General features: G+C 37.8%; 1 protein-coding gene across 2 annotated transcripts; it reads right to left on the bottom strand.

Annotated features, from left to right (window-relative positions):
• Window positions 1–1,236: 1,236 nt before the first annotated feature.
• LOC127456049 (ras-related protein Rab-27A) lies at window positions 1,237–24,267 on the bottom strand. Of its 2 annotated transcripts, none has more exons than XM_051724349.1 (6): window positions 24,075–24,267; window positions 10,361–10,533; window positions 7,108–7,193; window positions 6,626–6,729; window positions 6,401–6,524; window positions 1,237–2,531 (listed from the first exon to the last, which is right to left on the bottom strand). In XM_051724349.1, exons 2-6 carry the CDS (start codon window positions 10,511–10,513, stop codon window positions 2,330–2,332), a joined length of 669 nt encoding a protein of 222 aa, XP_051580309.1. In that variant the 5' UTR covers window positions 10,514–10,533; window positions 24,075–24,267; the 3' UTR covers window positions 1,237–2,329. The 2 variants fall into 2 exon arrangements, with proteins under 2 accessions (XP_051580309.1, XP_051580310.1); XM_051724350.1 differs by lacking the exon at window positions 24,075–24,267 and adding an exon at window positions 10,677–10,757.
• Window positions 24,268–25,876: the final 1,609 nt, after the last annotated feature.

The following is a 25,876-nucleotide window of genomic DNA, read 5'->3' on the forward strand; positions in this document are numbered from 1 at the left end:
TCTGACAACACTGGTATCATACATTGTGCTTCTTTACCTCAGATTACGCAAAAAAAAAAAAAAAAAAAAAAAAACGCAAAAAAGTATGTGAACCCTTTGGAATTAGCTGGTTTTCTGCATTAATTGGTCATAATATGTGATCTCATCTTCATTAAAGTCACAAGTATAGATAAACACAATGTGCATAAGCTAACAACAAACAAACAATTATAATTTTTCATGTCTTTATTGAACACATCCCATTAAACATTCACAGTTCTGTGGAAAATGTAAGTGAACCCTTGGATTTAATAACTGGTCGATCCTCCTTTGGCAGCAATAACCTCAACCAAGTGTTTCCGGTAGCTGCGGATTAGACCTGCACAACATTCAGAAGTAATTTTAGACCATTCTTCCATACAGAACTAATTCAGTTCAGCCATCTGGTGTGAACGGCTCTCAAGCTCTGACTGGGCCACTCGAAAAGGTGGATTTTCTTTTTTTGAAGCCATACTGTAGTGGATTTACTTCAATGTTTAGGGTCATTGTCCTGCTGAATCACCCAACTTCTACTGAGCTTCAGCTGGCGCACAGCCACCCTGACATTATCCTTTTGGATATCTTGATAAACTTGTGAATTCATTTTCTCCTCGATGATGGCAAGCGGTCCAGGCCCCAAAGCAGCAAAGCTGCCCCAAATCATGATGCTCCCTCCACCGTTGTGTTTGTTTATTGTTAGCTAAAGCACATTGTGTTTGTCTGTCTTGTGACTTTAACATTTTATGACCAATTAATGCAGAAAACCAGCTAATTCCAAAGGGTTCACATACTTTTTCTTGCCACTGTATAAACTAATTCTTGGGGCAGTGTGTTATGAAACCACTGAGTAACCCTTGAGTAACTTGTGGGTCTGTGCTGTAATTTCAAATTGCATGTATGAAGATAATATTTCAACATAGGCATCAGCTCAAAAGTAAAACAGTTTAAAACAAGGCTACATATGACACCATTTTAATAAATAAAATATATTTATTTTTTTCAAATAGAGTTTCAGTATTTGGCACAAGAGACGGTGTTTGGCAATGATACAGTGTAACAGGCACTACAGTAGGATAAAGCACTTTGGAACTGATTCTGTAAACTAAACCAAAAGGTCCACAGAAGATTTCAATGTAAAATGAAATGAAATTTACATTCTTTTGTTTTGCTCTTTTGAAATTGAGGGACTGTTAAGACACAGGAAGGAGGAGGAAAAAAAAAAAAAAAAAACAAACACCTATTGGCATGTTGCAACCCCTTTTTGGAGAAATAAAGTTTGAACTTGGTGAACATTTGTACAATAATGATTTGCAGTATGGATTTAGGGAAGATTTAAGCTAACCTATATTCCAAATAAAAACTCCATGATTAATTGCAGGAGTAAAGCTAGACGATCCAGAGACACCACAACCATCAACCATCACCTGGTGAATGTCTAAACAAATGTACAATATTATCAACTAATCAAAATATATATATGATAATATCTAAATAGTCACTTAATTTCTCTAAACATCTACACGAATAAAGATAGCAAAGTAATGCATTTAAAATTGTTCAATAAATTTGTTAGAAGTGGCACTGAAGTGGCTGCTATTCATCATCAGGCCACAAACACCCCTAACTAAACGGCTATCATCTAGCTGGCAACAAATTAGATTGTGAATAGATTTCAGTTTTCTTCTTCATAAATAGTTCACCCAAAAATGACAGAATTTTCATTTTGGGTTAACCATTCCAAAAAATGTTTTTAAAAAGGCACTTAATTGGTCCTGGTGACATTAAGAGACAAGCACAAACTGCCCTCTCACACAGTGATAAAAACAAGAAGTTTCGATTTCCAGAAGTGATTTTTTTCTTTTTTTTTTTCAGTCAAATAAACTCAAATCTCATTTTCAGACAAATGGTATACAAACAGTGTCAGACCCAGAGAAATATACACTCATACCCACTGCATGTATTTAGTCCAGGTCTAGTATTAAACACTACATTGGTGCACGTATGTTTGGTGAAACACAGTGAGAGGGATCAGACCCTCAATACACATCTAGTCTGATCCATTACAGGTTTTAGATCAAGGATTTGAAGTAAAAAGCACTCAAAGGCCTAAAATGTGGTGACAATCTTGGCAATTCTGAGAGAAAAACAAACGTGACTATCCTGCTTTAACATGGCGTAGATTCTCTGATCTAAAAACATATTTATACGCAATAATAAAGATCAGAGAGTCTTCGCTGTTCTTAAAGCCGAATCTCTGAGTCAAAACATGGAAGTTTATTACTGTTAACAGATAGTGACATCATTGACACCATTAGCAGGCACACTTGCTCTGGTCCTGGTCCCGAGACTCTGCGAGGTCGGTGGCGCTGTGGCCATTGGTGCGAACGGTTCCATCAGGGATCCAGGATTTGTCCACACATCTCTCCATGCGCTTCATGATCAGATCAAGCAGAACCTCCACGGCATGACTCACATTCTCACCATTCGCTGCACTCGTCTCAAAGTACGGGATGCTGCAAGGGTCAAAAAACAGGGTCGGGGGCCCGTTTGCAGAGGATTATTGTCTCATTAATGTATGGGAATTACGTTGGAAACAAAAAAATGGTAAACAAATCACAACTATGTTCTATTTTAGTTTTGTCTAAGTAGCCATCCTTTGTTTGAATTTTTAAGTCACGTTCACTTGATTTAGCTACGTTTATGCCTCTCATCCACACTAGGATGCAAACTAATAAACAACATTCAGGGCTTTACTACAAAAAAAAAAAATATATAAGGGCTTTGACACCAGAAGCGCCACCCATGCCAAAACTTTTCATTTCTCTTTTGTTTGTACAGAGACACACCTGGGAGGGAGTTTGGATGCAAGTTTCAGCAAACGGCATCTATGAACACTACAATAACAATTAACAGATAAGTCACAGCAAAATTTCACAATAAGGGGCAGTCACACAGGCTTTGAGCATGCACATTTTTGCAACGGATAATGCGACGGACCAGGATATGACGTCATGTGGTAGGGCTTCTAGTGTAAGTAAATAATACACAACAAATAACAAATAATATCATAATCAAAATGTTAAAATAAATTGTCTACTAATTTCCCTCATCAACTAAACACGCAGCTTTGAAATAAGTATTCTTTGCATTGAGCCAAGAGGTCAGCATATGATGTTTCAATCTTCAATTGGTCACGCATCCACCCGTCATACGGATCCGCAGGTCGGAGTTCACCTAACTTGAACTGTCATCCACATCTGAAATTTCTTCATATGAACTTGCGTTTCTGGTCCCTCGCATTCGAATGCGTTTTAATGGGAGTGAATGGAGCACGAAGTGTAGTGTGAACGCCCCTTTAAACTTACTTTAAAGTGCTGCGAGTACAAGTCAAAAAAAAAAGAAAAAAAAAAAAGAAAAGAGAGATCGCTTCTGCTCCAACTGAACTCGGTTTGAAAACACACTGATTTGGGTATTATTGAGCATTCAAAATTTTTCAATGCCTCCAAATATCCAGGATAACTCATTAAGATAGAGATCTAACCCAGGTTTAAATTTAAAGGGATAATTCACCCAAAAAATTAAAATTCTCTCATCATTTACTCACCCTCACGCCACCCCTGATGTGTTTGACTTTCTTCTGCTGAACACAAAGATTTTTAGAAGAATGTTTTAGCTCTGTAGGTCCTTTCAATGCAAGTGAATGGTGACCAGAACTTTGAAGCTCCGAAAAAACAAACAAACATAAAGGCAGCATAAAATTAATCCATAAGACTCCAGTGGTTAAATCTATATCTTTAGAAGCTATATGATAGGTGTGGGTGAGAAATAGATTAATATTCAAGTCCCTTTTTACTATAAATATACACTTTGACCAGCCCTCGTATGCGCGTTCATGAGAGGTCTTCTTATTTTGTTTTTTTTGGGGATTTGCATTCTTCGTGCATATCGCCACCTACAGGGCTGTTGTGCAAATACTATTTATTTATTATTTCCTTTCCTTTATCCCTCCCTTATTTTATAAAAAGGACTTAAATATTTATCTGTTTCTCACCTAAACCTATCATATAGCTCTTCTGAGGATATGGATTTAACCAATGAAGTCTTATGGATTACTTTTATGCTGCATTTATGTGCTTTTTGGAGCTGCAAAGTTTTGGTCACCATTTACTTGCATTATATGGACCTACAGAGCTGAGATATTCTTCTAAAAATCTTTGTTTGTTTTCTGCAGAAGAAAGTCATACACATCTGGGATGGCATGAGGGTGAGTAAATGATGAGATAATTTTTATTTTTGGGTGAACTATCCCTTTACCAAGCAATCCAGTTCATATAGGACAAGAATATAACCTGTATGCTTAAACTAAACATCATGCACAGTTGTACTGAATATAATTAAGAGAAAATCAAATTTTCCTGATACCTGAAAATATATTCATGAGACTAAAGAATTCTAAGATGCCCTCAAAGTTTGGAAAATGCTACAACTGAAGCAATATATAGTGCTTATCCAAACGGAAGACTCTTAACATTAATTCAGCAAACATTAGCTTTCGGTGTACCACCATCTTAACATGCAACATTTAACGAGAGCTGTCCTTATCTTAAGACAAACAAGAGTGCAGGCACGGCCCTTAAAACACATACGCCTTGATTCGCACACATCCTGTGAACACAAGACCTACATGCACACCAGCAAATAATCTCACATGGGATGTTACTGTTTGGCTAGGAATTTTTCCAAGTTTGTCTGACAAACCTGGGAAGCTTCCCTGATGATTGTTTTAACATCATTTATTCAAAAAATGTCACAGTATTTCTAATTACATCACACAGGTTTAATATAAAGGCAATGACTTTGAACTAATAATAATCATTTCCTGGTATGAGATCATTTTTTCTCTCCCCAATTTGGCATTCCCAATTCCCTCTAGGTCCCGTGGTGGCGTAGTGACTCGCCTCAATCCGGGTGGCGGAGGACGAATCTCAGTTGCCTCCGCATCTGAGACCGTCAATCCTCGCATCTTATCACGTGGCTTGTTAAGCGCGTTACCGCGGAGACCTAGCGCGTGTGGAGGCTCACACTATTCTCCGCAGCATCCATGCACAACTCACCACGTGCCCCACCGAGAGCGAGAACCACATTATAGTGACCACGAGGATGTTAACCCAACTTGACTCTACCCACCCTAGCAATTGGGCCAATTGGTTGCTTAGGAGGCCTGGCTGGAGTCACTCAGCACGCCCTGGATTCGAACTTGCGACTCCAGGTGTGGTAGTCAGCGTCTTTACTTGCTGAGCTACCCAGACCCAGGTATGAGATTTTAATTGCTTTCTTTGGTGCTCAGACAACTAAATAATCTCAATTGATAATACATTCTACAAAGAAATAACTGTGACCAATACATCAGCAGAGTAATAGTGTGGTATCCTCAATATCAGCACAGCCTGAGGAAATCACAGCTGATATTCAAAACTACAGCATGATTTTGAGTGTGATATTGTCTTTATTCCAAAAACAGTTCTATAAACAAGAAGTTAATATCGAGAAACGTACATTTTAAACACAATATGGCCAGTTAATTTGTCTATTTTATATCTTCTAATAAACAATTATTTACTTTAGAAGCAGATGAGGTCATGACTGCACACTCAGACACGCACTAATAAAAACAAACACTTCAGGTGAGTCTCTTAAAAGGTATAGTTCACCCCAAAATGAAAGTTCTCTCATAATTTACTCACCCTCATGCCATGCCAGATGTGTGACTTACTTTCTTCTGCTGAACACAAATGAAGATTATTAGAAATATTTCTCAGAAGTGAATGGTGGGCAGAACATTGAAGGTTCAAAAAGCACATAAAGGCATCATAAAATTAATTCATACGTCTCCAGTGGTTCAATTAATGTCTTCTGAAGCGATATGATAGGTGTGGGTGAAAAACAGATCAATATTTAAGCCCTTTTTTACGATAAATCTGCACTTTCACTTTCACATTGTTCTTTTGTTTTTTGGCGATTAGCATTCTTTGTGCATATCGCCGAGTATTAATAGTAAAAATGACTCAAATATTGATCTGTTTCTCACCCACACCTATTGTATCGCTTCTGAAGACATTAATTTAACAACTGAATTTGTATGGATTACTTTTATTCTGCCTTTATGTGCTTTATGGAGCTTCAAATTTTGGTCACCATTCACTTCAATTGTATGGACCGTCAAAGCTGAGATATTCTTCTAAAAATCTTCGTCCATGTTCAGCAGAAGAAAGTCATACACATCTGGGATGGCATGATGAGAAATAGTAAATGATGAGAATTAAAATTTTTGGGTGAACTATACCTTTAAGGTCAGCTGGAATAAACGAATGTCGTTCCTCACCCGTATTTCTCTGCGAGCTCTCGAGCATTCTCCGATTTCACAGCACGCTGATCCTCCAGGTCAGATTTATTTCCGCACAAAACGATGTCGGGATTCTCACAGTACGCATGCGTCTGCAGCTGACCTGCGACAGACATTTAAGGAATGTTAATAATATTTATCTAATTATTCGAAATATAACTACATTCGAATATATGACACTTTCAATAATGTATAAAGACTTACTCATCCAGTTCCGAACATTGAGAAAGCTCTGCTCGCTTGTGAGATCAAAGAGCAACAGAAAGCCCATGGCATCCCTGAAGAACGCTGTGGTCAAACTCCGAAATCTGAAAAAGTGTTAAGACTTCGATCTTACACCAGTGAAAAACTTACCAAAAAAAAACAAACAAACCCCATTTCATGAACACAGCATGGCATGCAACATGGCATGAAAAATCTGATTCGATCTTCTCTTTGACATAAGGCACATTACAGAAGACTTGTATTAAAGTAAACATGACATGAGAAACTGAGTTATAGGCAGGTCTATCCGTTTAACCAACCAATGACAGATGTTGCAATTCCATTTGGTGCTGCTAGAGGCATAAACATAATGCACTTTATATGCTGTCAAACATGTCCAGAGATGAGAGTTAATAAAAGAGCACTCTACTCTTATTTGAACGAGTGCAAGTACAGTGGGCTTACTCTTGTCTGAATCTCACCTCTCCTGTCCAGCCGTGTCCCACAGCTGAATGTGAATTCTCTGCCCTCTGCCAGCTGTGCCATCAGGACCGGTGGATTTGTACACCTGTAGAGAGAAGAGCAGAGCTCCGGTGAGTCAGTTCTGAGACATGTCAGAGACTATACTAGTATGACACCATAAATATAACATCTCTCCCTACATTTTCTGGAAAAAAATATGAGCTTGCAAAACTTGCTGCCATGATGCACCCCCAAGTCTATTTGATAATCTGCTACCTGGATAAAGATTGGGTCCCTCCTCCAATATACAGTCTAAACTAATGTACAGCTGTTCTAAGTAGTAGCACACCTCTACTTAACAACGTGCATAATTGTAGTTACACACTGAAGTTTAGAGATGATTCACAACGATTAAAGATATTCTTGCTGACTCAGAGGTGGACTTGTCTCTTTACGTTGTCATTACTTTTGATTCCGTGTCTCCAAACGATTAGTGTTTGTTTGGTTTTGTAAGCACAGATGTGTTTGTTCTTAAGGAGGGATCCATTCTCTGTATGCAGCTGGGAACTACTGAATTCATCTTTATCCTAACACAACTTTAAAACACACAAACTCTGTCTTGTCCAATCACATTTCCATAACTATGATTCAGTTCCCTAAAAGCAAAGGTTTGAGTTTTTGTTACAAAAGGTGCTATCTATTTACAGTTGAAGTCAGAAGTTTACATACACCTTAGCCAAATACACTTAAACTCAGTTTTTCACAATTCCTGACATTTAATCGTAGAAAACATTCCCTGTCTTAGGTCAGTTAGGATCACTACTTTATTTTAAGAATGTGAAATGTCAGAATAATAGTAGAGAGAATGATTTATTTCAGCTTTTATTTCTTTCATCACATTCCCAGTGGGTCAGAAGTTTACATACATTTTGTTAGTATTTGGTAGCATTGTCTTTAAATTGCTTAACTTGGGTCAAATGTTTTGGGTAGCCTTCCACAAGCTTCTCAAAATAAGTTGCTGGAATTTTGGCCCATTCCTCCAGACAGAACTGGTGTAACTGAGTCAGGTTTGTAGGCCTCCTTGCTCGCACACGTGGATCGGACTGAGGTCAGGGCTTTGTGATGACCACTCTAATACCTTGACTTTGTTGTCCTTATGCCATTTTGCCACAACTTTGGAGGTATGCTTGGGGTCATTGTCCATTTGGAAGACCCATCTGCAACCGAGCTTTAACTTCCTGGCTGATGTCTTGATGTTGCTTCAATATATCCACATAAATTTCCTTCCTCATGATGCTATCTATTTTGTGAAGTGCAACAGTCCCTCCTGCAGCAAAGCACCCCCACAACATGATGCTGCTACCCACATGCTTCACGGTTGGGATGGTGTTCTTCAGCTTGCAAGCATCACCCTTTTTCCTCCAAACATAACGATGGTCATTATGGCCAAACAGTTCAATTTTTGTTTCATTAGACCAGAGGACATTTCTCCAAAAAGTAAGATCTTTGTCCCCATGTGCACTTGAAAACTGTAGTCTGGATTTTTTATGGTGGTTTTGGAGTAGTGGCTTCTTCCTTGCTGAGCAGCCTTGCAGGTTATTTTGTTATAGGACTCGTTTTACTGTGGATATAGATACTTGTGTACCTGTTTCCTCCAGCATCTTCACAAGGTCCTTTGCTGTTGTTCTGGGAATGATTAGCACTTTTCACACCAAACTACGTTCATCTCTAGGAGACAGAATGTGTCTCCTTCCTGAGCGGTATGATGGCAGCGTGGTCCCATGGTGTTTATACTTGCATACTATTTTTAGTACAGATGAATGTAGAACCTTCAGGCATTTGGAAATTGCTCCCAATGATGAACCAGACTTGTGGAGGTCCACAATTTTTTTTTCTGAGGTCTTAGCTAATTTCCTTTGATTTTCCCATTATGTCAAGCTAAGAGGCACTGAGTTTAAGGTAGGCCTTAAAATACATCAACAGGTACACCTCCAATTGAATCCAATTAGCCTATCAGAAGCTAATTGGCTATGACATCATTTTCTGGCTGCTTAAAGGCACAGTTAACTTAAGTGTATGTAATCTTGTGACCCACTGGAATTGTGATAGTCAAATAAAAGTGAAACAATCTGTCTGTAAACAACTGTTGGAAAAATTACTTCTATCATGCACAAAGCAGATGTCCTAAATGACTTGCCAAAACTATAGTTTTAAACTAATAAATTAGTTTTAATGAATTCAACCTAAGTGTATGTAAACTTCTGACTTCAACTCTATCCATCCATCCATCTATCAATCTGTCTGTCTGTCTGACTATCTATCTAAGGTGTGTAACATGTTAATTATAAAGAATATGGCAGTTTGCATGACATGACATGTTCCCATCAAATTAATCAGCCTTGGGGCATCATATTCCATTCAGGAAACATATAATTACTCGGAGCATGTCTGTTTGCATTAGCAGGGGTGTAGCTTTCTGCATGTTTTTTTTGCATGTAGTATTCATGACTGTGTTCAGACAAATGTTTATATATATCCCTGTGTCGTCTTAATATATCCCTGCATCTGAGTCTGCGATTAACACAATGGCTGTTCTTATCCTCTGGGCAAGTTTCCAAGCTCGGGTAAAAACTGATCTGAACAGGATAAGGTGATTTTCACAGCCCAGCAGACCAGGCCTAAACATCCATTACAGGTGGCGCAGGAAACATTTTGAACCAATACAATTGTGAGAAAGGTGACTCTTTTGCACAGCACTGAAAATACACCCCCCTACTTGGATAATCATTAATAAATAACAAGATGTCAACATACTGTAATCAGCATAGGTGGTTGCTAGTGTGTTCTAGGTGCATGCAAAACAGAAAAATAGCCCATCCTTAAGTCCCTATGATATTGTGGTCTACAGATTTAGTTCGGGTGCCTCTTTTCAATGCAAGTTTTTTTTTTTTTTTTTGTGCCTGTTTTATCATCCGACAATCGAAAATCACAGGTCTTAAGTGATAGCACACCCCTCCTCAACAAACCACATGATTTAAGGTGTCATTCATGCCTGTCGTTCAAACAGGCAGGACGAGTTACACGTCAAAGTGTAATATTTAGGGTTAGTTTAAATCACTAACCTAAAGTATGAGCAATAGTAATAGAGATGCTTGCCGACTAGCAAACACTACTAATAACACTCAAAACACGAACGTGCAGGCCAAATAAATTAAATATATAACTAATTATTTACAAAAATGTCATGATGAAAATCTAATTAAAAATACTCACCACTCTTTTTTCTCGAAAGTCTATTCCCACTGTGGTGATGAATTTGGAGTTGAATTTGCCATCTGTGTACTGGTACAGGAAGCTGGTTTTTCCCACCCCAGAGTCCCCCAGAGCGAGAAACTTAATGAGGTAATCATAGTCCCCATCGGACATACTGAGAGCTGAGCGAGGACCTGAGATGGAAAAACAACCACAAATATGGATGGTGAAAAAAGGTCTCCACACATAGTCTGATAAATCATTGAAAATAAGACCAGGAAAATGTATTAAAGTAAATAGGCAACATTTTGTTTTTATGTTCAATTGAAAGAAAAACCTCAAAATGAAGCAGTATGCAAAGTGAAGTCCATCCAAAAAAAAAGTTTTTAAACCATCTTGAGCGTCGCTAAAAAGGAAGGAGGTGGGTGTTTTTTTGTTGATACTAGTGCTGATTTGGTAACAGGAAGCACAAAGACATTCCCAAAAGTGCTGCATTTCTATTCTAGTAAATTAGCTTTGTAAACCTCTCATTCATGACAAACTCTGATAATTAACTAGGAAAGTCTGTAAATGCAAAAACCTGGAGGAACAAATGAGGAAACAGACTTTGAAAAAACAAATTCTCATACTTGAATGCATCTACAAATTTCAGCTTTTATTTCCACATGCATTTGTCAACTCAAGTTTCTTTTCACTGTTAACCAAGTGGCTTAGTACTACAAAAGTGCTAGACATGTTTCATAACCCACAGTATTTAACCAACCTCTTAACCTTCACACATACAACAGAACATACAAAAAGACAATTGTATATCTTTTAAATAGAGTAAATGTTAATTATAGCACACAATTCATTGTTTTGTCTGCTCCTCTCTTCTTTTGTATGTTAAACGTTTGTTCGTTAAAGGGGTCATACCATATATTGTTTTTCAGTAATTTTTTCCCCTGAGGTCCATAATCTAGATTTAAACCACTTTTTACCCTCTCTCTGATCCTTAAAACTAAACAGACTGTTGTTGTCTAATACAGTTTTGAAATTTGCACTTCCCCATCTTTCAACAGAAGCCTCTTTGCAATGTGATCTCATCTTCATCAAAGTTACAAGTATAGACAAACACAAATGTGCTTAAGCTAACAACACACAAACAATTATAATCTTTTATGTTTTTATTTAATACATCCTATTAAACATCCACAGTGCTGTGGAAAAAAGTAAGTGAACCCCTGGATTTAATAACTGGTTGATCCTCCTTTGGCAGCAATTACCTCAACCAAACGTTTCCGGTAGCTGCGGATTAGACCTGAACAACATTCAAAAGGAATTTTGGACCATTCTTCCATACAGAACTACTTCAGTTCAGCCATATTCTTAGGATGTCTGGTGTGAACGGCTCCCTTGAGATCATTCCACAGCATCTCTATTGGGTTAAGGTCTGGGCTCAGACTGGGCCACTCCAAAAAGTAGATTTTCTTTTTTGGAAGCCATTCTGTAGTGGATTTACTTCGATGTTTAGGGTCATTGTCCTGCTGAATCACCCAACTTGTACTGAACTTCAGCTGGCACCCAGCCACCCTGACATTATCCTTTTGGATATCTTGAAAACTTGGGAATTCATTTTTCCCCTCGATGATGGCAAGCGGCCCAGGCCCCGAAGCAGCAAAGCAGCCCAAAATCATGATGCTCTCTCCACTGTACTTCACCGTTGGGATGATGTTTTCATGTTGGCATACGGTGCACTTTTTACACCATACATAATGCTGTGTTCATCCCAAACAATTCAAGCTTAGTTTTATCAGTCCATAAGACATTTTCCCAGTAGCGTTGTGGAGTGTCAAGGTGGTCTTTTACAGACTTCAGGCATGCAGCAATGTTTTTGTTGGAAAGCAGCGGCTTCCTTCTTGGAGTCCTGCTATGGACACCATGCCTGTTTAATGTTTTCCATATAGTAGACTCATGAACAGAGATGTTAACCAGTTCCAATAATTCCTTCAAATCTTAAGCAGTCACTCTATGGTTCATTTTTACCTCAGAGAGCATTCTGCCGTTTGCCTTTGAGCTATCTTGACTGGACGGCCACTTCTTAGGAGAGTAGCCACAGTACTAAATCGTCCTCATTTATAGACAATTTGTCTAACTGTGGACAGATGAATATCTCAGCTCTTTGAGATAACTTTATAACCCTTGCCAGCTTTATGCAAAACAACAATTCTTGATCGTAGGTCTTCCGAGATCTCTTTTTATGAGGCATGGTCCACGTCAGCAGATGCTTCTTGTGAATAGCAAACTCAAAATGTTTGAGTGATTTTTATAATTCAAAATATCTCTAACACACACCTCCAATCTCAATTCATTAATTGGATGCCAGGTTTGCCAATTCCTGACTGTATTTAGCTTTTGTTGATGTCATTAGCCTAGGCGTTCACATATTTTTCCAACCAAAACTCTGATGTTTGAATGATGTATTCAATTTGTACAAGAACCATACAATAATTTGTGTGTTGAGTTAAAAGAGATTGTGTTTGTTCATTATTGTAACTTAGATGAAGATCAAACCAGATTTTAAGATAAATATATACATAAATGCAGATAATTCCAATACATACTTTTTCTCATGAGATAATATTGCAGGATTCTAACATCAGTAGTCCAAGGTATTCAGAATGCGCCGTTTTTGCATCTCAAGCCTCTTTTAAACCATCGAGTCGAAAGGTTCTAAGCATGGTTCCAAGAGCATTTCCACTTGAGCACAGTTCTGCACATCACAATTATAAACAGTTCTCAGCCCGGATTTCTTGGCACGGTTAACCAACAGTGTTTCACCATGATGGTTGAAATGGCTTTAGTACGTGGTAACTTACTATTGTCAATTTGCCAATGCAAAAAGTAATTCATTTGTTTCTAGGTAGCTGGCAAAGTTCGCTATGGTGAGGTTAATAAATTTAATTAAAATGTGTTTTTGCACATGTTTGGTGTATCTTCATGACTTTATGATGATGGTTTAACTAGTACATTATTTTTCTACAAGGCTCTCATCAGGGAGGTAGATTAGGCTATTTAGCTCATTAAAATATATAATTATATTAAATTTCCTTTTACCTTTCTGTGTTCATGTCCGATGGCATGCACAGCCCCTCAGCAAATTAAGGTAAACCTTTCGCCTTTTTCTCTTTGCTTTCCTTTGTGTGACATGGGACATGTCTTTCCCGTTCTTTAGCAGAGTAAAAACCATCAGTCCTAAAAACTGAAATATGTGATCGTCCTCCATAGCGCACTCACTCCAATGTTTACCCCTCACGACGTCACCAACTGATGTTTTTGTTACATACATTCAAACAGCACAGTGGAAAAAGTAACAGGTTTGGCCCGATGGCGGAAAAGCGGCTTTAGTTTCAATAGCTAAATGTTTTTTGTTTTTTACGGAGAGGAAGTTTTGAATTCTTAAAGTTACAGTACGTTTTCATAGTACAATGAACTCAAAACAAAGTAAAAATTCATCATGTTATGACCCCTTTAAACACGTTCACAGTTTATACAGCACTTTGTTTCATGACGTGACCTGTCTCTTGTCTTGACACGTCCACAAGCAGAATATGGTAGAGAAATCCGTCCAGTGATGTCTCAGTTTAAGCTCTGAAAGCATTCAGTGAGTTCTTCAGAGCTCTTCAAACACATTAAAGCCAATCATATGACCGCAGTTAGAATATAAACTCAAACAAACAGCGACATTCTTTCACTCAGCAGTGCTAACAACCATCCCGGCCATAAGCTGCTTAACGTCTGGGTTCAACTCCCGGATAGAGCCTGAGAAACTGCAGAGTTCCTCTCACTTTTATTGGGAGGTTCATCTTTTCAGCATTTGTGTTTTTTTTAAAGCACTGCAGTTGGGCTTTGGGAGGGGCAGCAGGCCCTACAAGTCCAGCGGCTGAGGAAACAGAAAACCTGATGCTATTCACAAATACAGGCACAATTAAAGCTTGTGCTATTGTGTGCCTTACAGTAAATAAAGACAATCCTGAAGTTAACACATTTAAGTTAACTCTTGTAGATTCCAATCCAGTTCCAGTAAAAGTTTCATGTTCAAAGGGATAAAGGGATATTCTCTCATCATTTACTGACCCTCATGTTGACAATATTCTCATCCTCAGTCTCGTTTCACTGTCATTGTATGGAAAAAAGATGTAATGAATGTGAAAGGTGACTGAGGTGAACATTCTGCCGAATATCTCTTTTTGTGTTACACAGAGAAAAAAAATCATACAGGTTTGGAACATCGTGTGGGTGAATAAATTATAAAACAATTTTAATTTTTTTGGTGAACTATCACTTTAAGCTCCTGTGACCAGACTGATCTCACTCGGAAACAGTAGGTTCACTCAAATTTTTTCTGGGAAGATATGTTTTATTGGCTGGAAACAAAGGTCCAATCACTACCAACATTTTCTAAAAATCACATTATATTTGGAGTGTTGTTGGCTGACAAGAAAGTCAAATGTTTCATTAATGTTCTTTTTGTTCTCTGTAATATTTTTATTCACAAATGTAAGTGTATAAAGACAAAACCTTACTTTTCTGATTTTAAAAGAGATTTTATTTATAACTACTTTCCATCCATGCTTTATTGCTTATTCATTCACCGTGTAATTTACTTGTGTGATGTATATTGCTATTGTTTAATAAAAAAAAATAAAATAAAATTATAAACTAAAATCGGTGTGTGCTTACCTAAATTTGAAACACTGCCCCCAGTGGCCAAAGTGGTAAGTGTTCTTGGGCATATGGGAAAGTGTGAAATGTCCACAGAGGGGCACCAAAAGTGAGCTGTAAAGAAAGTTGTTTTCGGCTATGCAGGCTGTAATACAGTGATTAATACAGAAGAGGAATGCCTGTTTAATAAACTGTACCCCCAACTTAAACCTAAAACTAACCATCAGTGTTGTAAAAATGTAATGTTAGATGGAAATATGCAACCTACGAATCATTCTTGACTAACCCTGTGAAATAACCATACATTAGCCATACTCTCACTCGGGTATCTCCCCAGGCCTGACAGCTATTTTTAACACCAGTTTTTCAATGTCAGGCTCGACTAAACAAGACTGAACAGAGATGAAAGTATAACTGTAATCTAACCACTGACTCATGTACTCGCATCTCCATGATGAAGTGATCAGTCACTTCATCATGGAGGAAACGTTCAGTGAAATTCTTTATCTGCAAGATTTTGTGTTTCTATCATCTGTTTTCTGTTGAAATCTACAGCTAATCTAACACACATAATATATATATATATATATATTATTTTTTTTCAAGCTAGAAATGTCTGTTGATAGTGCATCAAAAATGTTTACTGCTAGAAATGTATAACCTATATAAAAACAGCAGTGACAGCATGCCTCTACCGATTTTTGGTCACAGCTGTTAACTAGTTTTTAACAACAACAAAAAGGAAATCGACATGTTGCTTTCGAATGTTCATGTACCCTGAAATCGACCCCGTCCTGCCGAATTACTGACAAGCGGCATCCCCCATCAGAGATTTTTAAATCAATTCAAATGGGATCACATAAACCCGGGGTACTCGATATGCGGACTCTGCTCCGAATCCGGACCGAAATTTGTGCTAGTTATCTGACACCTGGCTAAGTGATTGTGTAAGCATACATGTTTAGGCGCCACATAAAGCCTGATTCACTGTACGTCCGCTACAGATACTGGCATCGTTCACTTAAACACACTGCAGAAAATAAAAATGAGGCAAAGTGAATCTATCTCCATTTCTCTGATGTGTGATTCAGATGGTTCAGCTAAGCCAGGTTTGTGTCAGGACAAGTTAAAGGTGGAGTAAGCGATTCCTGAGAAAGACTGTTGATATTTGAACTCAACAGCCAAACAAACACACCCCTCCCTTCAGTGCTCCTTCAGAAGCTCCGCCCCCTAAATTCATGCACACGCAATAGTGTTGTGTGGATCGGTCTGATCCACTTTGTTTATTTTCCCATTTACAGAGCCAGGGTTGTGACAGCTAGCCGACCGTGAAGAGATATTTGTGGAATTTTACTAAAAGTGTATTGGATTAAAATGACTTACTCCAACTTTAACGTGGTGCTTTAGACTATAACGTTTTTTTCCGTTTAAATTTAGCTTCATTAATCAGCATGTTAGCCTTTTATAATAAACAAACAGATTTTTGTTCTAATTTTGTGAAAATTAATCAGAGATGTCATCATGGCATGGGTGGCAGGAAAGCCTATTTATTCTTAAACTAAGCAAACAGTATTTTAATGCTTCACTGCTGTTTTGTTATAAATTGTTTGTTTGTTAGTAGATTCTCACTTTAGCTCCATCTAGACATTTACATTTTGGTCCATCTAGACATTTACATTTTTATAAATTTTCTCTCAGGTGACACCCCTGAACCCCCATACAGTATTTTTATCCGTGAAAAGGCCTCCTATGTCCCATACATATATATTATGAATGTAAAAATATTTAAACACAAAATCTGGACTGCTGTCATTTAGCTTGAAAACAAACTGTTTGTCTTATCTTTTAATATTCATATCCAAGTGACCTAGACTGATGAAGTTTGGGTTAAGGGGTAGAGTTAATAAAATATGCATTCCTGTTAACTGTATTAAATCATTAAGCATACAACTATAAATATAACTCACAACTCTGTGGACATTTCACCCAGAAACTGGAGCTAACCTGTGCTCATACATTCAACAACACTTCCAGCTTCAGCCACTGGAGGCAGTGGTTTCAATTTTGGTAACCACAGACTAATTTTAGCTGAACATCTTTCAACCTGCTGTTGATCAGTAGTAGTCACCCGATCAGGGTTTTTAATTGTACTCAAATCTAGAAAGCAGGTTGGCCAAAATAGTGACGATTTAGGAGGCTTTCAAACTGGGCATGTTTGCTGCGGTCCGATTCCGAGTGCGACTGTTCCCAGTGCCCCCCGCAGCGTTGGTCTGGTTCCACACTCACTTGATTCTATCGAACCCCGGTCCATTTGCGTTCATCTTACGTCATCACAAACACGCATGGAGAACACAACGCGACTCATCATACTTTTTGTTTTTTTGTTATTTTGGTGCCATTGTGCACAGCAGAGTGAACGACAACTGTGTATGTGCGCTTCATGGCGTAACTCATCAGATGTCTAGGGGAAGGCGGCTTGCTGCTGCTCGCAAACGGCGTTTTTTGAGGAGACAGCTGATTGCAAGGAATTAATTTGCATCTTTGTTTACACTGCACACTTACTCATGCTCATGTCCAATGTGAAGTTATCGCCACTGTCATCTCCTATTATACCCTATATTTATAACCTATAATAGCATTTATAAAGGTGTATAGATAGATAGATAGATAGACAGACAGACAGTATTTATAGTGTTGTATGTCATTGTGGTGTCATTACTTTTTTGGGACTTTCAGGAATGAGTGTGTTTTGTCAAAACTAATGATGTCATCATAGGCTAAAACACATGCGCAGGTTACTTTACTTCCTGAACGAGTGCGCACCCGAGTCCGAGTTGCTTTCACATTCACGCGAATCGCACTACAGTTCCACTGCAACCGATCTCAGACCACCTCCTACATGTAGTCTCGGGTTCGGTATCACGATGCGCTCCCCGGTCCGTATGACAGCTTTCACATTACCAATTTGTCATGCGAACCGTGCTCTGTTTCGAACTAAACTGCCAGTGTGAAAGCACCCTCACAAACACTATCAGTAAAAGGTTTGGACACACAGTTCACTTATTCTTTGCACATTTTAGAATAATAGTCATCAAAACAATAAACTAACAGAAAATTGAAGTTTGGGAATTATATAGCAAATGTCTTATTTTGAATACTTCAAAGTAGTATTCCTTTATCTAGATCACAGCTCTGCACACCCTGGGCATTCTTTCAACCAACTTCCTGAGGTGTATCCTGGAATTCTTTTTAAACAGTAATGAAGAGGTTCCCAAGTTGTTCATTAAAAAAAACTAATTAAAATGTTAGTTTTGTGAAGAAAAAAAATATGGTCACAGTTTATATCTGTCTACAAAACTGTACTGAATATGTCCACACTTTTGACTGGTAGGTGTATATTTACATATATAACCCAATTTAATGATAACAAATAAGAATTACACAAAATAGCTAATTTTTAGACAATATTTAGGCCTACTCTAAATTCACAAAAACAGAAACAGAAAATCTGCACTATCCATTTACAAGGCCCTTGGTAGATTTTGGAATTGACACTGAGGCCACGTCCACACTAATACATTTTCGTCTGAAAGTGCATCTTTTTCTCTACGTTTTGGCCTTCCGTCCACACTGAGACTACGTTTTTGACTGCGAAAACTGAGCTTTTCGAAAACGCCCTCCTAAGTGGATAAATTGTAAAATGCAGTCGTCGCACTGTAGTGTGGACAGGGCAAACGGAGATTTCTGAAAATGATTACATATTTGTTGTCATGTGACGCAGTCAAGTTATCCATTCAACTCAAAACAATCAAGATCGCAGCCCGTGTTGTAGCGGCGTTGTTGTGCCTGCTATCCAATTTTTTCATTTTTTTCCCCTAATTTTTATCCCTTTTCTCCCAATTTGGAATGCCCAATTCCCACTACTTAGTAGGTCCTCATGGTGGCACGTTTATTCACCTCAATCTGGGTGGCAGAGGACAAGTCTCAGTTGCCTTCAGAGACAGTCAATCCGTGCATCTTATCACATGGCTCGTTGTGCATGACACCGCAGAGACTCATGCTACTCTCCGCAATCCACGCACAACTCACCACATGCCCCATTGAGAGCGAGAACCACTAACTGCGACCACGAGAAGGTTACCCCATTTGACTCTACCCTCCCTAGCAACCAGGCCAATTTGGTTGCTTAGGAGACCTGGCTGGAGTCACTCGGCACACCCTGGATTCGAACTCACGACTGCAGGGCTGGTAGTCAGCTTCAATACTCGCTGAGCTACCCAGACCCCCCCTGCTATCCACTTTAATAGCATTGTTAAAGATAAACTTTCCTTCATACAACCTTCACATTACATTCCTTCAACGGTGATATGAAAGTTTACTCAGAATTGCTGTCTGGCGACAGAACACGAGGACAATTACGTTTCACACAGTACATGTAACGGCGATTTTTTTGTATAGGTAGTAAGGGGATTTAAGAGTTTTCAAACGCTTCAGTGTGGACGACAAACTTTTGGAACCTGTATCCAGATTAACATGGACGTAGTCCAAGCAGAATGATCTAGCCCAGTTTACGCCAGTTGGTTATAGTCTCATGACCCTTAACATCGGCACTTGACGGCACAACTTTGAACCTTTAACTAACATTGTGATGTATGCCTGGTTCTAACACTCAAACACATAGTGCAAAACACAGAACTCATGAAATATGCAGGAAACTAGAGGTCGACCGATAGTGGATTTTGCAGATACCGATAACCAAGGTGGTGCAAAGGGCTGATAACCGATTAATCGGCCGATAGTTTAAAAAAAAATAAAAAATAAAAGATTTCTAGAATGATGAAGTATTTAACAAATTAAGCTTTTCATAGCCTATATATTTACCAGATGTTGAGATTGTATATACAGTACAAGTATATATATGTATATACATACACACACATACATACACACACCGATCAGCCACAACATTAAAACCACCTGCCTAATTTTGTGTAGGTCCCCAACATGCCACAAAAACATCGCCAACACACATCTGACAATAGCATTCTGAGACGCTGTTCTGCTCACCACAATTGTACAGAGCGGTTATCTGAGTTACCGTAGACTTTGTCAGTTCCAACCAGTCTGGCCATTCTCTGTTGACCTCTCTCATCAACAAAGCATTTCCATCCACAGAACTGCCGCTCACTGGATGTTTTTTGTTTTTGGCACCATTCTCAGTAAATTCTAGAGACTGTTGTGTGTGAAAATCCCAGGAGATCAGCAGCTACAGAAATACTCAAACCAGCCCATCTGGCACCAACAATCATGCCACGGTCCAAATCACTGAGATCACATTTCACCATTCTGATGGTTGATGTAAACGTTAACTGAAGTTCCTGACCCATATCTGCCTGATTTTAAGCACTGCTGCCACACGATTGGCTGATCAGTTAATCGCATGGATGATTGTTGGTGCAAGATGGGCTGTTTTGAGTATTTCTATAACTGCTGATCTCCTGGGATTTTCACGCACAACAGTCTCTGGAATTACTGAGAATGGTGCCAAAAACAAAAAACAGTTTTATCGGTAAAAGCGATTACATCGATCTACCTCAACAGGAAACAACTGATCGCCTTAGTTACACAGTGCTTGTAAACAAGCATAGTATCAAACACTTATGGGGCTAATTCTATTGGCTTAAGACTCTTTATAGGAGTGTACAAAATCCCTATCACTCTTAAAATGCTGTCATTGTATATGAATGTTACCCTTTGGTTTTGCTTTTTCCATACAATTCACATAATGAGGTTTAACATGGCTACAGTAAAATTAGAAGCAAAAATTAAATGGCTACAAAGAGGGTTTTCTTTTTCTGGACTGCCTTCCATTTCAACCATAAATTTCACCTAATGGCTACTTAAATTACAGAAGATACACTGAAAAAAACATTCAATGTGAGATTTCTCCCATTTTGTGGTTCACCAGTCGAAAATCATTAGCTCAATCACTTAGAAAAGTAACAGCACACCTCCCAACAAGCAGCATGACTTGAAGTGTTCATGTCTGTAGCACAAGCAAGTTACTTGCCAAAGTTCAACAAGAGTTATTGGTTTGTTAAATCCCTAAACTAAAGTATGAACAATAGAAATAGTGATGCTTGCCTTTGCAAAGACCACTAATAAGATTTCATCCTGACTACTGAAGCTGTTTGAAATTAAATCACATACTTATTTGATTAATTTGCTAGCAACATTAAATAAATATTCTAGGTTCAATACAAGTTAAGCTCAATCGACGCTTTTGTGGCATAATGCTGATTACAACAAAAATTTATTTTGACATGTCCCAACTTTTCTACAAACAATAAGCAAAAATCAAGGTTACAGTGAGGCACTTACAATGTAAGTGAATGAGGCTAATTTTTGGAGGGTTAAAAGACAGAAATGTGAAACGTATAGTTTTATAAAAGCACTAACATTAATTCTTCTGTTAAAACTCATGTTTCTGCAGGGGACTACTGTTCTGGGCGGATAAACTTTTAGTTATTTGTCACTGACGTTACGTCATCTTGGCAACAAAATTTTAAAATTGGCTATAAGTTAACAAAGAAAAGGCTAGTAAGTGATTGTTTCCCATTGTAATCATGTTAACACGCATATTGTTTACGTCTTATGGCTATACTTTTGAAACAGTGAGTATTTTAACGTATACGGATTGGCCCCATTCACTTCCATTGTAAGTGCCTCACTAACACAGATATTTGCTTTTTTTTTAGGGTGGGACAAGTCAAAATTAATTTTTGTTGTAATCAATATTATGCTACAAATGCTGTTGATTAAACTTAACTTGTACTGAACCCAGAGTATGTTTTACATAAACTTAATAACAGGACCAGTGTTTGGTGTAATCCAATTACAAAGTAATTAGTTACTGTAATCTATTTACATTTTTGTCAAAAAAGTAGTGTAATGCATTATATTTTAAACTACTGTAATAAGATTACAGTTACTGACTTTCCATTAATTTAATTACTTTTAAGTATATTGTAGGTTTATGTTTATTTCTAACATATTATTTATGTAGAATACATGAATTATGGCTGTCATGAATCTTTGTGAAGGAGAAATGTGAGGACTTATATGTATGTCCTGAATGACTTGTATGTAACAATGAACAAGAAAGAAATATAGACATTATTTTGAATTTGTTTTGAAAGTGTTTTAGAAAGTAACTTAAAAGTAATTAGTAATGTGATTACTTTGTCAATGGAGTAATAAGAAAATTAATCTAATTACAATTTTAGAGAAATAATTAATAATTTGTAGTACTTTACTATTTTTAAGTAACTTACCCAAAACTGAACAGGACTAATATCACTCTTGCTATTGGACGGAAAAGCAGTTTACGGCACGTTGGTGTGATTTTGCCTTAGTAAGTGCAAACACACAGTTTAGTCCAAATGACAGCTTATAATGTCTCTTTCGGGGTGTCAGATTAATGTATAGTGTTTTGAGGGATGTTGACTTTAAGATTCATCATCAGGCTCATCTAATAAGAATCAGCTGGTGCTCATGTGCTCCTGGCATTCTGTCATGTGACCCTCGAAATCTCGACCCTGCCAAGAGCTCTGATTAACACACACACACACACACACACACACACACACACACAGTCTATGTTCCCTAAAGTTCTCAAGCTATGCTTCTGAGATGGGTCCAAAGGAATATTTCACCCAAAGAGGGATATTCAAATGACTTTCTTACTTCCGTAGAGCACAATAAGAGAGGTTTTGAAGTATATTGTCGCTGCTCTTTTCCATACAATGAAAATGAATGGGGACTGAGGCTGTAGAGCACCAAAAATGACAGAAAAGTATAATAAAAGAAATCAATATGACTTGTGCGCTATATCCAAAGTTTTCTACAGTCAAACAATAGCTTTGTGTGATTCAACAAAAGACTCTTTCGCCACTATGGCTCTCAAATCTCTTTAGCGTTTGCGTACATTCAAATATGCCTGGGTTTGACGTCAATTACATAAAACAGTTTCTTGTGACCAATTATCATTGACGTTTTGACATGCCACATTTGAATGCACGTGAACGAGATTTGAGAGATTGTAACTTTTGGAGCTCGACAACCCCAGTCCCCATTCACTTTTATTGTTTGAAAAGGAGCAGCTTGGACAATATGCAAAATGACTCCTTTTGTGTTCCACAGAATAAAGAAAATCATACTGTTTGGAACGACATGAGGGTGAGTAAATAATGACAGAATTGTTTGGCAAACTATTCCTTTAAGTCCCAAACTGAAGCTGAAATCAAGTTTAGGTTTAGTCAAACTTTTGATCACTTTTTACAGCACTGCCGTGTCAAATGCAGGATTTTATGATAAAAGCATTCAAATAGTTCACTTCAATGTCTTACATGCTATTTACAGTATTTCGTCAATTATTTAAGAAAGAATGGACATTTGATCATTCAGAAGAGAAAAATATCTCTTAGCCAGGAATTCTTCATAGGTAACCTGATATGGCAGAAGTAGTTTATTTTCCCAGGTGAGACAACATACCCAGATAAATGTATTCCTCTGAACACTCTGATCGAGAATCAGCTCGACATACATGGATAATTATTTCACATCATAAAGGAATCATATGCATGTTTAAGATTAACAGATCTTATCCAGTATACAGCCATGCATTTGTGTGTGTGTGTGTGTGTGTGTGTGTGTGTGTGTGTGTGTGTAAAACACTCCTGAAATATCACTAAACTGTCAAAGTGTTTTACAGTCCACAAGCACAACATATAGTAAGTGACTATATATATATATATATATATATATATATATATATATATATAAAACATACATGTTATGAATAATCATTACATATTAGATGTTTGCTGAGTGAAGGATACATGAATACAATGTGAAAAAAGACAAAAAGTAACATTTAATTGAATAAACAAGTAATCAAGAGACATTATCAAACCAGCATCCTCCAATGTGTTTAACACCATAAAAAGTGTAAAACAACAAATGTACTTACCAAAACTGTTACCGAAGCGTCTCTTGATATCTTTGGATGTTTAAAACTTTCTCAGAAATATTAAACCAAGCGACAAGAAGTACACGAGCGTGTGATACTTTTAATGCTTTGTCGATACGTTGTTTTCTAAAGTTGCTCCCACACCCACACGAAGCCCCACAGCGTGTAAAAGCTGCAGCGCAATGACGCAACACTTCCCGTGCTGTGGCACCAATACTACTATTGTCAAGGCCTAGCTCATGAATATTAATGAGGTCGTGCTGACGTTGTTGGAATCCTTCACGAGCGAACTCTCAAGTCACGTAATTAATATTTTTATGAGCACAGCCAAGCGTCTCCCTTTTAGCCTATCAGTCAGGAGTAATGGTCGAACGTCATATCGCCATCGTTAATATTCATGAGGCTAGCCTTCGTAATAGTAGGATGTGCTGATTCGCGCCCCTCCGCATATAGCACAGCAGACTCGCTCTGAGCTCCATATATTATTGAGATTTAATAAGCGCCACGATTTTTACAGTACATGAACAAGACAATTTGTGTCACAATATGAACAAACTGGACAAGAAATTATAAGGTTTGCAAAAGCTCGCTAACTTTGTCATCTTTAAGTGTGCTTGTAGCGCTATCTGGTTGCACACATTGGCATTGCAAAGAAACGAGACAACTATGAAAACTAGAAATGTTTAATTACAAACTACATTAGAAGCAACAATTTAAGTGTAAAGTCGAAGTACATGAATTTCAGAATTTATTTGGTATGTCCCTCTTGTCTTGATTTTAAAGGAACTGTTCACCCAAAAATGAAAATTCTCTGACCTTTACCCGCCCTTATGCCATCCCAGAGATGTATGACTTTCATTCTTCTGCAGAACACAAACGAAGATTTCAGAAAGACTATCTCAGCTCTGTAGGTCGATACAATGCAAGTGAATGGTGACCAAAATTTTGAAGGTCCAAAAACAACATAAAGGCAGCATAAAAGTAATGCGTTAGACTCCAGTGGTTTAATCCATGTTTTGGGTGAGAACAGACCAAAATATAACTCCTTTCTCACTATAAATCTTGACATCAGTAGTCTCCTTGAAGATCATGATTTCAAGCTCAATTACACTTTGTAGTGCCATCTAGCGTTCTGTGCAATAGGGAGTGTAATCAAGCTTGAAATCATGATTGTGCCTAGAGACTGCAATGGCAAGATGTATAGTGAATAAGGAGTGATAGTTTTGTCTGTTCTCACCCACATGGATTATTTTTATGCTACCCTCATGTGCTTTTTTGGAGCTTCAAAGTTCTGGTCACCATTTACATGCATTGTATGGACCTACAGAGCTGAGATATTCTTCTAAAAATCTTTGTTTGTGTTCAGCAGAAGAAGAAAAGTCATACATATCTGGAATGGCATGAGGGTGAGTAAATTATGAGAGAATTTTGTACTTGAGCTGGCATCGACTCTAAAGCTAATGTGGTCAATGTTACATTTGCTTACTGACCTAAAAAATAGTGTAGAATTTTGAGCGCACAAAAAATGTCCTGCATGCGCAAGATCAAATTTTGAGCGCACAAAAAGTTATTTTGCACGGTCAAGATGAAATTTTGAGCGCAAAAAATTTATTTTGCATGCGCAAGATCAAATTTTGAGCGCACAAAAAGTTATTTTGCACGCTCAAGATGAAATTTTATATCGATATTTCTCCTTTAAAAAACAAACAAAAAAATTAATTAATTTAAAAAAAACATCCTAAAACGTTTTTTTCTTCTTCTTCTTCTTCTTCTAGGTTTAAATGGGGGGGAAAATGCTCATT

The sequence above is a fragment of the Myxocyprinus asiaticus genome, chromosome 18 (genome assembly GCF_019703515.2).
Source record: "Myxocyprinus asiaticus isolate MX2 ecotype Aquarium Trade chromosome 18, UBuf_Myxa_2, whole genome shotgun sequence".
Lineage (NCBI taxonomy): Eukaryota > Metazoa > Chordata > Actinopteri > Cypriniformes > Catostomidae > Myxocyprinus > Myxocyprinus asiaticus.